This window comes from Anabrus simplex, chromosome 9, assembly GCF_040414725.1.
Source record: "Anabrus simplex isolate iqAnaSimp1 chromosome 9, ASM4041472v1, whole genome shotgun sequence".
Classification (NCBI taxonomy): Eukaryota; Metazoa; Arthropoda; class Insecta; order Orthoptera; family Tettigoniidae; genus Anabrus; species Anabrus simplex.
In genome coordinates, this window is record NC_090273.1 from 20,248,160 (window position 1) to 20,264,736 (window position 16,577).

General features: G+C 37.0%; 2 protein-coding genes across 3 annotated transcripts in view; both read left to right on the plus strand.

Moving 5' to 3' along the window:
- LOC136881218 (protein CEBPZOS) overlaps positions 1 to 14,082 on the plus strand; it is a 31,118-nt gene extending 17,036 nt beyond the window's left edge. Inside the window, exon 3 of one of the 2 annotated variants that reach the window (XM_067153945.2) lies at positions 13,944 to 14,082. In XM_067153945.2, the coding sequence (XP_067010046.1) occupies positions 13,944 to 13,972 (29 nt within the window). In that variant the 3' untranslated portion in view covers positions 13,973 to 14,082. The remainder of the gene's footprint in view (positions 1 to 13,943) is intronic. The other variant, XM_067153944.2, reaches the window with a different exon arrangement.
- A 135-nt stretch (positions 14,083 to 14,217) lies between these two features.
- Tbcc (Tubulin-binding cofactor C) lies at positions 14,218 to 15,391 on the plus strand. The gene has a single exon (XM_067153943.2). It carries the CDS (start codon positions 14,220 to 14,222, stop codon positions 15,282 to 15,284), a length of 1,065 nt encoding a protein of 354 aa, XP_067010044.2. The 5' UTR covers positions 14,218 to 14,219; the 3' UTR covers positions 15,285 to 15,391.
- Positions 15,392 to 16,577: the final 1,186 nt, after the last annotated feature.

Here is a 16,577-nt window from a genome sequence, read left to right on the forward strand (position 1 = left end):
TTGCATTTTTTGCCGATTTGGGATGATCACTCATTATGCCAACTTTCTAGAAGGTTTGAGGTCAGTATATAGCATTTTGAAGAATGTTTAAGTCAAAATATTTTTTTTTAAATTTATGCATTTTTATGATATATGTAGAATTTGATCGTATAGCACAGTATTGTGAGAAACCCACAATACTAATGCCTATGTGTTAGATATCAAACAAAAGGTCTTCATCTCAAGATTACTAAGAAAATATTTCATTCATTAATTTGCAAAAAAAATAATTTATTTGAATAATACGATGCTTTCGCCTTTGCAGTTAACTGTATGCACTGGCAAATGACTCTATGAAAGTTGTCTCCGCTGATATTTCTATGTCAGCCTGGTAGAGGGTTCTGTGAAAGTTGTCTTTGCAGATCTTTCTTAGTCCGATATATGGCTCTCTGAAATCATGTTATCACCAGAATGTAAGTTGTTGCTTTGTGTTGGTTCTAATAAGCAAGAAACACATAGGTTGTTGGAGAAACAGAAAGAAATCCGCCTCAGGTTATTAAGTATTTTAAAAAGTCCTTTGTTTGATTCGAATAGTTGTTTATTCACAAATTACGATGCTTGGGTGTTTCATTAACTGCACTTGCCGGTAGATGACCGCATGAGTCTCTCTCTCTCTCTCTCTCTCTCTGTGAGATGGTGGTTTTGTTTGTAGTTCCTTCAGTGCATACAACTAACTTTGCTTACCTATCTCATAGTCCTCACCTAACAGAAACCAATTTATTGATTTTGTTCATTTTTAGCAGTCAGGGACACACTTAAATGGTTGCATATTTTCTCCTTGGTACCAAATGAACTACTGTTTTTGGATAAATAAGAACGTCAGGAGTTTCCTGTTTTATTCCACAGCACCATTATGCATATTTGATTATTTCTTCATTGCAAAAGCGCCATTGCGTTAAATTTAGAATGCAGTGACGGAAGGACGTATTATTGGTAACTAGATATTCTGTGCCTGCCCTGTGCGCATGCGCACCCATGCTCTCTCCTCAATTTTTTTAAAAGCATTTTCTTAATTTTTTTTTTTTTTGTAAAATATAAAATGAGTTATTGTCCTAGGAGAGGGTGCCCAAGATGATGTGCTGTTTTACGAAGCACTTTAGGTGTCAGAGCTCGAATTAGGGATCAAGTTAATACTTTCCGCAATAGGAAAGAAATCCATTGACTCGGAACACTATTTAGAATGAATTCTCCATTGAATTATGCAGGGAAGGTTTATTAAATGAAATCTGTATACACTGCTGAGCAAGACATTTCGTTGCAGAAATGGTAAATGGACATTAATTCATATTGACACAATGGTTTGGTTTATTTTTCACAATCTCAAGTAAACTATGTACTTTAAGGGATGATGCCACATGATAATTATTTCATGAACCATATAAGACATTATAATAGTACAGTGTCCTTTGCATCCTTCTCTGCTAACCATACCCATTCTATCAAATCAAAAGCCAGAGGAGTGGATGATATCCCTATAACTTTCTTACACAACATTATTGGTGCTGTTTTACCAATTATTACCCACATTTTCAACTACTGCCTTAAAAACGGAACCTTTCCTTCACTATGGAAACTAGCTAATGTTATCCCTGTGCCTAAGAAACCCGACCCCTCCCTACCATCCGACTACAGACTAATTTCTATCTTACCAGCGATTTCCAAAGCACTCGAGCGTCTGGTTCACGAGCAGGTGTTGGAATACTTAAACAACCATTCTCTCCTAGACCCACTGCAATCTGGCTTCAAGAAGGGACACAGCACAGCAACTGCCCTGCTCAAAGTGACTGATGACATACGGCACGCAATGGACCAAAGACTAGTGACAATACTTACTCTCCTCGATTTCAGTAGCGCATTTGACACTATAAACATCCAGACTCTATTAAACAAGATGCAATCTTACTACTTCGATCAACGAACTATTAATTTCTTTTCATCGTACCTCAAAAATCGCGCGCAACGAATTATAACCCTTGATCAAACCTCTCACTGGCGAACCAGGAAGGAAGGCACGCCGCAGGGTAGTGTTTTAGGCCCATTGCTCTTTATTTTGTATATAAACGACATTTCCTCTAATTTAAAGAATTGTAGCTACCATCTTTTTGCGGACGACTTACAAATTTACTGTCACTGTAAGACCTCTGATTTGCCGCATGCCATAGCAGGCATCAATGCTGACCTTCAGCGACTTAACGCTTACTCCTTGAAAAATTCCCTCCTCCTTAATCCCTCCAAGACGCAAGCAATCATTATTGGCTCTCAAAAATTGTTGGTCACACTAAGATACGAAACTATTCCTTCAGTTATACTGAATGGTAGAGTTATCCCATTCAGCCAAACTGTGAGAAATCTAGGAGTGACAATGAACGAAACTTTAAATTGGTCTGAATATATTAAGAATGTGTGTAAAAAAATATTTTCGATACTTCATTCGGTTAAAAGAAACAGCGATATTTTACCTTGTATTGTGAGAGTCAAACTCATACAAACGCTAGTGCTTCCCGTCCTCGACTACTGTGACGTCATTCTGGTAGATGCAACAAAAGAGCAGACTTCGAAACTTCAGCGAGCGCTTAATTGTTGCCTTAGATTTATATACAGTCTGAGTTATGATACACATGTCACCCCATACTATCACACTATTTCATGGCTAAAACCTGACAAACGACGGATGTATCACATACTGATACAGATATACAGACTGCTCTCTGAAGACAGACCACTATACATTTCATCCCAGCTTAAGTATTTGTCCTCCTTTCACTGCAGTAATACCCGCTCTGGTTCCTCCCTTTCTATTCCTGTTCACCGCTCCTCCATGTACAACAACTCCTTTGTTGTGGCGGGTTCTAGACTTTGGAATTCCCTGCCTGTCAGTGTCAGAAATTCCACTTCATTACTTAAATTTAAGACTGCTTGCCGAGACTACCTGCTGAATGCAGCTGACTAACTTGTATGACTGGAAAGAATGAATGATCGTATGAATGTGAATTAGAAAAGTGTAAGGTATTTTTGTGTAGGTTATCATTTTATTATATAATATGTACTCAAACTCTGCTCTCAATGATGTGTACAGTGGTTAAGTGTAAGAGAGGGCCAAGAGCCCTAACTTCGCCACCTATAAAGGCATGATAGATAAATAAATAAATAAATAAATACCCACATTCCAGAATTAGGTCCTTACTGTTTTAAGATTCAGGGGATGATTTGTTGATACATTTCAGATTTATTGCCTACTGAAAATTACCAAGCATTATACGGCCAGCTTTGTGTGATAGATTCAAGTCTTAATGGTAATTCTAAATTCCCATGGAGGGAATTAGATATTTTTCCACCAATAGAGCATATCAAAAATCAGATCAAAAATTAGATGTTGGCTTTTCAGGCGTTTGCTCTATTAACCAGCATTTCGTCTTAGGTCTGACACTAGACTTGCACTGTGTCTTGCAAACAGAATTTGTTGTGAAAATTGTATAAATTCCTCTCTTAATCCAGAAACAATTGAGATACTCCCAACAGTTTGCTAAATAACCCAGACGATAACATCATATCATAATGCTGGCAAAGAAGTGAGACAAGACATAAGTTTGCAGCTATTGCTGTGGTTAAATTTGCTATATATCTTTCAGGAACAAGTAAACTGACAGCATCTGTAGGTGACAAAGGAAGGGTAAGGAAAGGATTTATACCTGTGAGTCTTGTTTCCAAGATATGTCCAGGAGCACAATACAGAACTGTGATAATTAGGAGAAAGTATTTCCTAACGTGTCTCAAAACCCAAGGAATGCACCAGCCATCATCCCCGCCCCTACAGCTAGTCATTAACCCCCACGTACCTCAAGACCTAGAACAAATGGAAACGAGAAGGAATTGGAAACGACAGTTATAACTTTCTGCTTCAGTACTGAATTATCCTCCCAAGTAGTTCTGTGCAACAAACCATCACAAAGGTTTTTTTTTTTCTTTTTTCAGTTTGCTTTACATCATACCGACACATAGGTCTTATATAATATACATAAAAATATTTTATTTTACTACCACCTATTCAGTACAATTTAAAATGTTAACTTATGAGTTAAATGTTAAAATATAAGTCAATATCAAAACCTCAATTTTACCAGGTACCTGGTTAAAAATTATTCTAAACTATGTTGCAAAATGACATATGTTAAAGTAAAATTTACATTTCATCACAAACAATGTTTCTAAATTAATTAAAACTTGAATACGATAACGAATACTTGTACAAAAATTCACTTGAAAAAGGTGTCATGTGATTAAAAATAGCAATATTGATGGCTTGAAGCTGTAGTCGATATTTGATATGGATGAAGATTTATATGTTAATACAAAATGGTAGAGAGGGTAAAAAGCGAATGCGGTGTTCAGTACGAAATGGTGAGGAAAAGCATTCCAATACTGTGCCGATGTCGTAGTATTTGACCTTGCATAAAATCAGCTTCATGGTCCGTATCGCACTTCAATAGATTCACAATTAAGTATTTATTTATTTTCCACCTAGTCGATACAATGATTGCTTAATGCAATTTAATGGTTAAAAGTGGTACATGTTTCGTATATTATCAACATCTTCAGCCACAAAACACTGTTTAGATGAAAAATATATAAATTGACAAAGTAATGCTTTAGAGGAAGTGTCCTTAAAATTAACATAAGATTGTTGATATGGATGAAGATTTACATGTTAATACAAAATGATAAGAGTGATTGTTATCAATCGTATGTTAATTTTAAGGACACTTCCTCTAAAGCATTACTTTGTCAATTTATATATTTTTCATCTAAACAGTGTTATGTGGCTGAAGATGTTGATAATATACGAAACATGTACCACTTTTAACCATTAAATTGCATTAAGCAATCATTGTATCGACTAAGTGGAAAATAAATAAATACTTTATTGTGAATGTATTTGACCTTGGCGCTTTTTACTCGATACAGTGTATGTAAGTTTAGTCAACAAGTTCTCAAGTTTGTTTGTGGTTAATGTCTAGCCCAGAAAAATGTTGCATTCACGTTGCAGTTCAACAGATTACTTATAGTTGGACTAATCTATTGTAGGCCGAACTGTGTAAGTTTAAGTAGAACAATAAAAGTTTGATTTCCACCTATTCAATATTTTACAAGCAATTATAAAATTAGGATCTCATCCTTATTTTATTGCTAAATTATTAAAAACATAGGACATGTTTCGTTCAATTATTGAACATCTTCAGCTACATACATTTTTAACAAGGTCAAAATCGGTAATACTATTCTAATAACCTGCAACTTATTGTTTACTGCTAACAGATTTAATCATAATAACTATTAAAATACTTTTGAATATAAAACATTATATATTACGTCGTCATTGTTTAAACAATATTACTATTTGTAGTGTTTGATATTTAAATTCTTGTTCTAAATTTGAATACAATGTCACAAGTTAGTCAGATATAAATACATTTACAATCTTTTGAAGTTGTTGAATATCTTAAAACTATCAGTTGGATACACATTAAAATCTTTTTGTTACTATTGGCGCGAGCATTACCACATCTTGTACTTTATGAACACAAAATCTTGGTAATCTCTCAAAACAGTTGAGTTTGGGTGTGACTAATAATCTTTTCATCCATAAATTAACAAAATGAAGCACACTGCTGATTATTATTTATTAATTTGTCGTATTTTAAATCTTTAACGTCCAATTGTTCAAATTCACGACTTGCTTTTAAACTTTACCGGTGTGGAGCAATTCTTCAAAAGTTTATCATGAACTCTGTCAAATGATGACAGTCCAGTTATGATGATAAGCAATTAGTAGCTTACTTGAATTTTACGAAAGTAAGTTTGTTGACATCTCTGTAACAGGAAAATAATTTTGTTAAATAATGTTAGATGGTATTAAAAGTTGAAGAAGCTAATGTTGAAGGATCAGCACTTACCCTTTCTACTTCTGCCTGTATTTACATTAGTGCACTCAACTGTTTGACGACTACTTGTGCTCCTCGTGTTGTATGTGTGTCTCCGTATCTGCGGGGCATTGTGAGGGGAGGTAACAGAGGGCGGCGTTCTAGCGAATGACGTGATTCTTGGAGGGGAATGTTCAGAATTTGTGTGGAGGGGTGTTTGTATATTTGTAGATTGACTGTTATTGTTATTCAGGATAAAATTGTTTGTCAGTTTTGTATTATTGAGTTTGAATGTTTGTATTAACTTCGGAATTTGTTCCATTAATGGGTTTTTGATTTCTGTTTCGTCGTTCAGCTTTTTATCTTCATTGAAGTATTTGTCATCATATGCAAGAAAAAGGAACCATTTTACCACAATAGAAAAGGATTTAAAAATAATCAGAAAGATCGATAAAGGAAAATTAATGAATGAGCTAGAGAACATACATATTTACCTAGACAAATACTTCAATAAAGATAAAAACCTGAACGACGAAACAGAAATCAAAAACCCATTAATGGAACAAATTCCGAAGTTAATACAAACATTCAAACTCAATAATACAAAACTGACAAACAATTTTATCCTGAATAACAATAACAGTCAATCTACGAATATACAAACACCCCTCCACACAAATTCTGAACATTCCCCTCCAAGAATCACGTCATTCGCTAGAACGCCGCCCTCTGTTACCTCCCCTCACAATGCCCCGCAGATACGGAGACACACATACAACACGAGGAGCACAAGTAGTTGTCAAACAGTTGAGTGCACTAATGTAAATACAGGCAGAAGTAGAAAGGGTAAGTGCTGATCCTTCAACATTAGCTTCTTCAACTTTTAATACCATCTAACATTATTTAACGAAATTATTTTCCTGTTACAGAGATGTCAACAAACTTACTTTCGTAAAATTAGAGTAAGCTACTAATTGCTTATCATAACTGGACTGTCACCATTTGAGAGAGTTAATGATAAACTTTTGAAGAATTGCTCCACACCGGTAAAGTTTAAAAGCAAGTCGTGAATTTGAACAATTGGACGTTAAAGATTTAAAATACGACAAATTAATAAATAATAATCAGCAGTGTGCTTCATTTTGTTAATTTATGGATGAAAATATTATTAGTCACACCCAAACTCAACTGTTTTGAGAGAGCACCAAGATTTTGTGTTCATAAAGTACAAGATGTGGTAATGCTCGCGCCAATAGTAGCAAAAAGATTTTAATGTGTATCCAACTGATAGTTTTAAGATATTCAACAACTTCAAAAGATTGTAAATGTATTTATATCTGACTAACTTGTGACATTGTATTCAAATTTAGAACAAGAATTTAAAATATCAAACACTACAAATAGTAATATTGTTTAAACAATGACGACGTAATATATAATGTTTTATATTCAAAAGTATTTTAATAGTTATTATGATTAAATCTGTTAGCAGTAAACAATAAGTTGCAGGTTATTAGAATAGTATTACCGATTTTGACCTTGTTAAAAATGTATGTAGCTGAAGATGTTCAATAATTGAACGAAACATGTCCTATGTTTTTAATAATTTAGCAATAAAATAAGGATGAGATCCTAATTTTATAATTGCTTGTAAAATATTGAATAGGTGGAAATCAAACTTTTATTGTTCTACTTTAACTGAATTTCAGTATGGAAAAATGAGGATAGTATCATGCAACTGTGTAAGTTTGCCGAAGTAACAATAGACCATCCCTCGCCGTTGTGCTCTTTCTTGATTAATGGTGTAATATGACGCGAAGAGAGCGATGATGTTTATTGCTACAAATTGGACACGATGTTGAGTAATGGAATTGATATCTTGAAGAGGATTGTTGAATAGTCATTATCTTCATTTGACTGACAAATTTTATGTTGAATGTAAGCTTCTGTTGTTGAGGAATATTGTTGATGGTTAATGGTTGAATGGGGGTTGTCGAACTGTGGTACAATATCTTGTCAGTGTTAAGTTCTTTAATGTTGTTGGGCTAATGTTACTTCGGCAAACTCGCACAGTTTGGCCTACAATAGATTAGTCCAACTATAAGTAATCTGTTGAACTGCAACATGAATGCAACATTTTTCTGGGCTAGACATAAACCACAGACAAACTTTAGAACTTGTTGAATAATCTTACCTACACTGTATCGAGTAAAATGCGCCAAGGTCAAATACTAAGACATCGGCACAGTATTGGAATACTTTTCCTCACCATTTCGTACTTAAAATCGCATTCGCTTTTGTATTTTGTATTAACATGTAAATCTTCATCCATATCAAACATCGACTACGGCTTTAAGCCATCAATATTGCTATTTTTAATCACGACACCTTTTTCAAGTGAATTTTTGTACAAGTATTCGTTATCGTATTCAAGTTTTAATTAATTTAGAAATATTGTTTGTGATGAACTGTAAATTTTGCTTTAACATATGTCATTTTGCAACATATTTTAGAATAATTTTTAACCAGGTACCTGGTAAAATTGAGGTTTTGATATTGACTGAGGATGCCCCATAAGAAGGGGCGAAACATGTCTCAATTTATATTTTAACAATGTTTTAACTCATATTGAATTGAATAGGTGGTAGTAAAATAAAGTATTTTTTACGTATATTATGATACTTTTAATACCGACCTACAGTGATTTGCATTACTTGTAAACATAGGTATTATGCTGACAATGGGATAGGAAAGGGCTAGCAGTTGGAAGGAAGTGACCATTGCTTTAATTAAGACACACAGACCCAGCATTTGCCTTTTGTGAAAATGGAAAAATCACGTAAGACCCACTATCTCCCGAATGCAAGGTGGTAGCTGTCGTGACCCAAACCACGCAGCCACTTGCTCGGTATCACAAAGTTTGTTTTTAATTCAGCTAGTGAATGAATTTAGAAAAGACGTATATACTACAGATGGACGTGTTTTATTTTGTAAATTGTGCTGTGGTAAAGTGCAGAAAGGATGTTCGTTATACAACAGCACATTAAACGAAAAAACATTGGAAAGCCGTAACAAGTGCGAAGAACAAGTTCCCAGATTATTCGGGGGGCAAAGTACTACATCCAGCAAATTATTTTATTTATTGATGTCTTTATTTGTGGCGAAGTGTCCATATTTATATACACTTTCAAGTAAATTACGAGATAATTATTTCTGTAAAAACAAGAGCTGAGCAGTGAATAGAACAGGGATGTATTTATTGTAAAATCTTTGTTACACAGTCCCAGAATTCGGTTTGGTCAAATATTTTAAAGTCAATTTTTTTCTTATTTTATATTATTTTTACATATATTTAAAGGCATATTGATCATCTTCAGTGATTTTTTTAAATTTTCTTTTTAGGTCAACAACATCCTTCCCCTAATGATAACTATGGTAATGCTCGGTTTTTAAATAATTTTAAGATTAGAGATGTGGAACTAAACAAAGCATAGAGTTAGTTGCAAATAAAGGATTGTGGTGGCATATCGTTAATTTACAGAGGCCTGCTGATTAACGTTGCAAGGCTTAATGGTCTATGATTGATGTATGTATGTAATTTACTAACTTATTGCTTCTAGCATATTGAAGATTTTTGTACAGTTGTCATATTTGAAATTCATGTTATCTTTGCTAGCTTCAGTGAGTCATCAGTGCACAGTTTGTATTTATTTAAAAACATTTTATGTATTGTAAAGTGATTTTTTTCAAATATTTTGTAATATAACACCAATAGTATGAAACTTGCAACAGATGGGAGCGACAAAATAATAACCTCTTTTAACACCCCTATGTGATCTGGCTGGTAGCAGCATGTAAGGGGCCCTGACTAGTTACAGTGAAATCCTTAACGGTGGCTTTGACATGTTAAATAACCAATTAGCTGGGAAAATTTCTGCATATGTTGTCTTTTTAAAAATCTGCATCATCTACATTTCATTTCCTTATTTGTATCAGTTTTTGTCCTTCACATATTTAGTGCCTTTTCCCCCTCCTGCATTCTTAAAATCTCTATGTATGAAAACGTATTTATGTCTGTAAGTTTTTAAATATTAATCTGATATGCGGTTTGTATACTCGACAGGACGAACAACGGCCTGTGTTGGGTTTAGTTTAGTTTTTTTCGGTTTGTTACAGCATAACGGGAAACAGATTGGGGGATTTTCTTGAGATTGGTGTTTTAAGTTTAGGATAGGGGTGCGTGGTTTCTTAGCTATAAGACTTCAGAGACTTCAGAGAGGACCTAAAGCATAAAACTCTCTCTTATTGGTTCTTATTTCTGGAACTGGTGGGAGCTAGACGAGGGAAATGGATAATTCCAAACTAGTACTTTCACGCAAAGCCAGTAATAGGGAGAGGGTGTCACCTACATGCCTCAGAATCCCAGCAACAGTGTTAGAGGTGCCCAGATATGTAATCATGCACAGGCTAAGTGATAGTTCCATCAACGGTGGGTACAACTGTTAACTGTGTGGAGATCATCCTGGCAACATCTCAAAGGCTTCGTATATATGTAATTACCATTTTGAATATCAGCCAGATAACTGTACTTGTCAGAGGGGGGGGGGGGGGGGGGGGGATGAAAGGAGCATATGTAATAGGATGAACACAATGGCAGATCAGTATGGGAAGAGAGAGCAACAGAAACAAAAGAAGAGGACAAACATGGAAACACAAAATTACGAGGACAATCTCCATATCTTCCTATACTGCCATCCTCAAATAGATAGGCTCTTTCCTCATCGATCGCAGTTCTTCTACATCCATCTCGTCTCGGCCCCCAACGAGCTCGTTTCTGCTTCCCAGTTTCATCAGGGGGCAGTGACTGAAGACGGCAGTTTGTGAAGATGTGGAAATTGTCCTTGTTTGTCCTTGTCTTCTATTTCTGTTGCTCTCTCTCTTCACACTGACCTGGCATTGTGTCTATCCTATTACATGTGTTCTTTTCATATTCCTCTCACCCCACCTCTCTCTCTCTGGCTTGATTTGACACGTATTTGTTTCTTCCCTATACTCAAGTTGTACTTGGTTTATAAATAGAAATGAAAGGGAAGAAGAGGAGAGAGGAAAATCTGAACTCAAAGATAACCAAATGCGCTAGTATCTCCAGTCCCAGGGGTTCTCAACTTGGGAGTGTGGGTTGGCGACCGCAGGACCCTTAGCAGAGTCCTGGTGCAGTATTGCTTTCACTTGTGCGAGGCTCCCCACTTTCATCTATCCTGTTCGACCTCCCTTCGTCAACTCTTGTTCTTTTCTGACCCTAATGGTATTAGAGCATTTGAGGCCTAAGGATTCTTTCATTTTCATGCCCTTCGTGCCCTTGTCTTTCTTCAGCTGATACCTTCATTTCTTGAAGTATTGGATCCCTTGAATTTTCTCTCTCTGCTTAGTGTTAATAGAGGGTAATTACCCAATTGTACTTCCTCATAAAACCTTAATCACAGTTTTGCAAAAAAAAAAAAAAAAATATAGTCATAATCTAAATATGTGTGTTACTAATGCTGTGTCAAACCCTAGTGTCGGCAGCCCTGAAGATGGTTTTCCATGGTTTCCCATTTTCACACCAGGCATATGCTGGAGATGTATCTTAATTAAGGCCACGGATGCTTCCTTCCCACTCGTAGCCCTTGTCTATCCCATCATCACAATAAGACCTACCTGTGTCAGTGTGACATAAAAACAGTTTGTTTAAAAAAACTAATTCTGTGGGGAAATGTTTGTGCTAGTGGAGTATAGTTATATATTTCATTCTATATTACTGTTTAACTGTGTAAATCTGTTGAAAGTTTCATGTTTGAGTTTGAGGGTTATTGTATTCTCTGTTGGCATATCCAAAGACTATAAATATATAGTTAGACACAAAACCTATAACTTTTTTTAATACTTATTTTCCGAGTGAACAGTTTGTCATCCACCGTGGTTCGATCGTTCTGTGTTAACGAACGTTGATGATCAGCATTTTTCAGCAGTGTGTACGTCTACTGCAATCCAAAGGTTCAGTATCCATCATCTTCTCTTCTACAACTTCATCTGTTTGTACAGTGTTCCTCTCTTTCATCTTGTTAACTTACAATTCCATTTCTGCTATAGCATTGTCTATTTCAGCTGCATCTCCTATCTGTTGGGCATCTTCTTTTGTGTCAGTACTGCTTGATCTTACATTTTAATAACTGATATACCCAGTCTCCATTAGTTTTAGTTCCACAAACTCCTGTTATACTATACCTGTAATCTGCCTGTTTTTAGTCCTCATGTTTCCCATAATTCACGTATTGCCTGCTGATGCTCTTATCAGAGTTCTCATTTCTGTCCTGCAATTTTTTCATTATCTGCTAATTCTATGCAGATGTCATTGATGGCTTAGCAAACCAATCGTGGCATGAAACATGCGGCTGCATTGATTGAACTTAATTTCTCTTTTTCCTGTCTCCAATGTTCATGTTCAAATTGTGCAGCAGCTGAAATGGCTGTGTGCCAGCAAGTACAACCTTATGCAATGGCACACAGAGTAATTGGATCAGTGTTTATGCTCCTCAAGGTCTTCTTGAGTTAAACCTTATAGTATTTCAGAAGGGCACCTACCTGTATCAAGTTCACTATAGTTTGTCAAGGAAGTCTTATCATCCCTCATATATTGGACATGCAGTCCGAGTTGATGACCAATAATGGTAGTCTCTTTACTGTTCATTTTTGCCATTTCAAGAACTGTTTTATTTGGTATGTAGTCATTCCATTTGTTGTTCATAATGGATCTCCGCTTCTGTTGGTGGGAGTGTTTCTTGATATCACAGCAATATAGAGTACGGGTTTCACATCCATAATAAAGCAAGGTGGACGTGACAACTGTTCATTATACCACTAGTTTGGTGTATATTCTTAGATCTTTATTCAGGAAGACCTGATGTGTGAGACGTCCAGAAGCTACTTCAGCAGCACAAATTCTGTTCTCAAAGTCTTCCTCCGATGAACAGTTGGTTGAAAGAATACTTCCTAGATAGACTTGTTCTAGAAGAATATTGAAGATTTTTCCAGAGGAATATTGAAGACGGGAAGGCAGTTCCAGGAACTGGCTATGCAAACACGTTCGTTTCTGGAATGTTGATGGTCAGGCTAAATTATGCAAATACCCTACTGAAGCAGTTTACTGACTGTTGCAACCCACCAGATGTATGAGCTGGAGAAGCAATGTCATCTGCATAATGCAGTTCATTTACACGAATGAGACCTCAAAGATAGCTGTGGAAGATGTTTAATATCACTAATGCTTCGTATAGCTGTGATGTTGTTCTTAGATATTTTTATTGGTTATTAATTCGTAGCTTTTGTCCTTTACATAGAATATAATCATGCTTCGATAATTTTCTTCCCCTCCTGAACAGAGGTCTCAGTTCAGTGAAGCTTATGTCTTTGAATCCCCTCCTGAAAACACCCCATTCAGTTTTGTTTGCATTAAGGTCCATTTCATTTTCCTCTGCCCACTCCATGATTAAGTCCATGGCAACTTGTACTTCCTCTTTACTCTCAGAAGCAGAAGCCATGTATATGTATGTGTTAACCTTCTGTGTTTGCTTCTTGATTTCTTGGATTGCATCATTTGTGAAGATATTAAACAGTAGAGAACTTAATGGGTCTCCCTGTAATACCCCATTTATCTGCCGAATCCACCTTGATGTGCAGCGATTGTCACTTATTTTAATATAGTTCTCCAGTAATCTACTGAATCAAAAGCCTTTGAGTAGTCAATAAATATTACATACATTTAACTGTCTTTTATTGTTTCTCTGTGAAAGCAGCATATCGGTCATATAAACATAATTTTTATGCATACAGCTGGAACCTTCAGTGATCAAGCTATCTAACTATTGTAGTAAAGTATCTTCAGTGTCCTGCATATGTGCTTATCTGGGGATATTCTTGCCATAACCCATTGAATTCTTTCTCTTTTAGGAACTCCCAGAAGGACAACCTTACTATAGAGACGAAGCTTTGAGGAAACGTCAAGCCATAGTGGATGTTCTTAGTGGAGCAGCTGGAGCTCGTGAGCCAATGTATCGGCAGACAAAAGAACAGATTGATGCTTCACGTGATCAGTTCCTGAGTGGACCTGGAAAGTCATAAATTTTGATCAAAGTTCCTAAAAATATAGTGCAGGACTAGTGTAACATAGTATCTGAAGACTATTTAGGTTTCTTCTTTTGAGTGTATTGCGAACAAACAGTATATATGCCTAACGAATATCAAAAAATTATAGTTAATATGGAGAAGATGGGTTTCGAGGACTCTCACGATGTGTCCCACATCTCGGAACGACTGAAGCGGCGAGAGAAAGAGCGGCAGCAGCTCGTCGTGAAGAGAAAGGAGGAGAGGGAGCAGAGCTCCGCAAGTGTTGAGCAGGTGAGTTACTTCCTGGAGACATTCGCAACGAAGCAAAGAGAGATTGAAGATATTTTGGAGAAGGCAGCATCTGGAAATGCCGATAGAAGTGAACTGACCCATATTTTTGAAACAGCCAATAAAGATCTTCAAACGTTACAGCATTTTGTGTCCACCTCCACTCACTTTCTAAGAGTGTATGATATTAGAAAAGCTCAGGAAGCAATCCAGATATTACAGCAGAAAATGCAGGAGTTAGAAGAAAAGTTGTTACCAAAAAAGAAGTTTGGATTTAAAGTTCGTAAATCTTCTACTCACGAGAAAGGCAGTTTTAATCAGAAGATTGAAGATACTGTCGACTCTTCTAACAGTCCAGGAAAATTACCTCTTTCTAAAGTTTTATCTGGACTTAGTGATAATATTTGTGGGTACTCAAGTCGAGTGGGAGAAACGCTCTCCCTGTCACACGATGTGATATTCAAGAAGGATGTTGTTCTATCAGGATTAGAGGGCTGCACTGTAGAACTGACAGGAGCTCCCAGCACACTTCACATGTCAACTTTACGTAATTGTCGTATCATGTCTGGTCCTGTAGCAACCTCCATCTTTGTAGACGATTGCACCAACTGCACCTTTATACTAGCATGTCAACAGCTTCGTGTACACAACACAAAACATTGCGATTTTTATCTTCATGTCACAAGTAGGGCTATCATTGAAGACACTACAGAAGTTAGATTTGCACCTTATAACTGGAAATATGAAAATATTTCTCAGCACTTTCAATTGGCTGGTCTAGATATGAATAGGAACAATTGGGACCTTGTGGATGATTTCAACTGGCTTGCCAGTGATAAGCCATCTCCTAATTGGCACATTATGAAAGAAGATGAACAGAACATTGAGTGGGCTTAAAGTAAATCTCATTTTTAGATATATTAAGAGCTCTAGCTATGATATGTTTAATGTAACATTTTGCGTATTATATTGCTGCTATTAAATACAGTGCAAAGTTATCATTTTCTGCTGGTTTTGGTTCTTTCCTTGTTTTAAAAATTGTATCCAGTGAGAAGACTTACACATTTTTTTAAATTATTTTTTTAAAATGAAAATGACAAGCTCTGGAAAGAATTCATATGTGGGTAAGAACATCTCTTACCCATTACCATGAATCAGGGACCACTAAGAGTGCTCTGAAACTCTTAAAACACTATCGTAATGAAAAGGAACCAACAAGTGCAAATCAAGCCATACAGTATATCAGGGCCTCTCAAACGCCCAAAATCTCACGCGTGCAAACCAAGGCGCACAGTGTATCGGTCTGACTCTGCTTTGTTTGGACCAGCATTTTGTCTCGGGGCTACTCGACTAACTTCAGCTAAGCTTCGCTCAACTCTGCTCGGGTGGTGGGGCACTGCAGAGTGAGTGAGGAAAGGGGAACCAGGTGGAGCGAGTGAGGCAGGCGTAGGGAAAGAGAGAGAGAGAGAGAGAGAGAGAGAGAGAGAGAGAGAGAGCACTATTGCTGCAAATCAGGGAGTGGGAATCTCCACTCTGGGTCGTCTTTTGCACCTTGTACTCTGAGAGGCCCTGCCGTATATAGAAAGATAGGAACATACACTGACTGACAGTGACAATGCAACACCAAGGAGGAGTGGTTCGAAAGGGATGAAAGTTGGGGAAAAAAACAGAGACGGCAGGACGAATAATTGATGTTTATTTCAAACCGACATGCAGGTTACACAATGCGCACGGCATCGACTCAGTAGGATGTAGGACCACCGCGAGCGGCGATGCACGCAGAAACACGTCGAGGTACAGAGTCAATAAGAGTGCGGATGGTGTCCTGAGGGATGGTTCTCCATTCTCTGTCAACCATTTGCCACAGTTGGTCGTCCGTATGAGGCTGGGGCAGAGTTTGCAAACGGCATCCAATGAGATCCCACACGTGTTCGATTGGTGAGAGATCCGGAGAGTACGCTGGCCACGGAAGCATCTGTACACCTCGTAGAGCCTGTTGGGAGATGCGAGCAGTGTGTGGGCGGGCATTATCCTGCTGAAACAGAGCATTGGGCAGCCCCTGAAGGTACGGGAGTGCCACCGGCCGCAGCACATGCTGCACGTAGCGGTGGGCATTTAACGTGCCTTGAATACGCACTAGAGGTGACGTGGAATCATACGCAATAGCCCCCCCAAACCATGATGCCGTGT

Bases quoted from the DNA above. Each gene is read 5' to 3' on its own strand.
- Tbcc (XM_067153943.2), top strand. From the start codon at position 14,220: ATGCCTAACGAATATCAAAAAATTATAGTTAATATGGAGAAGATGGGT.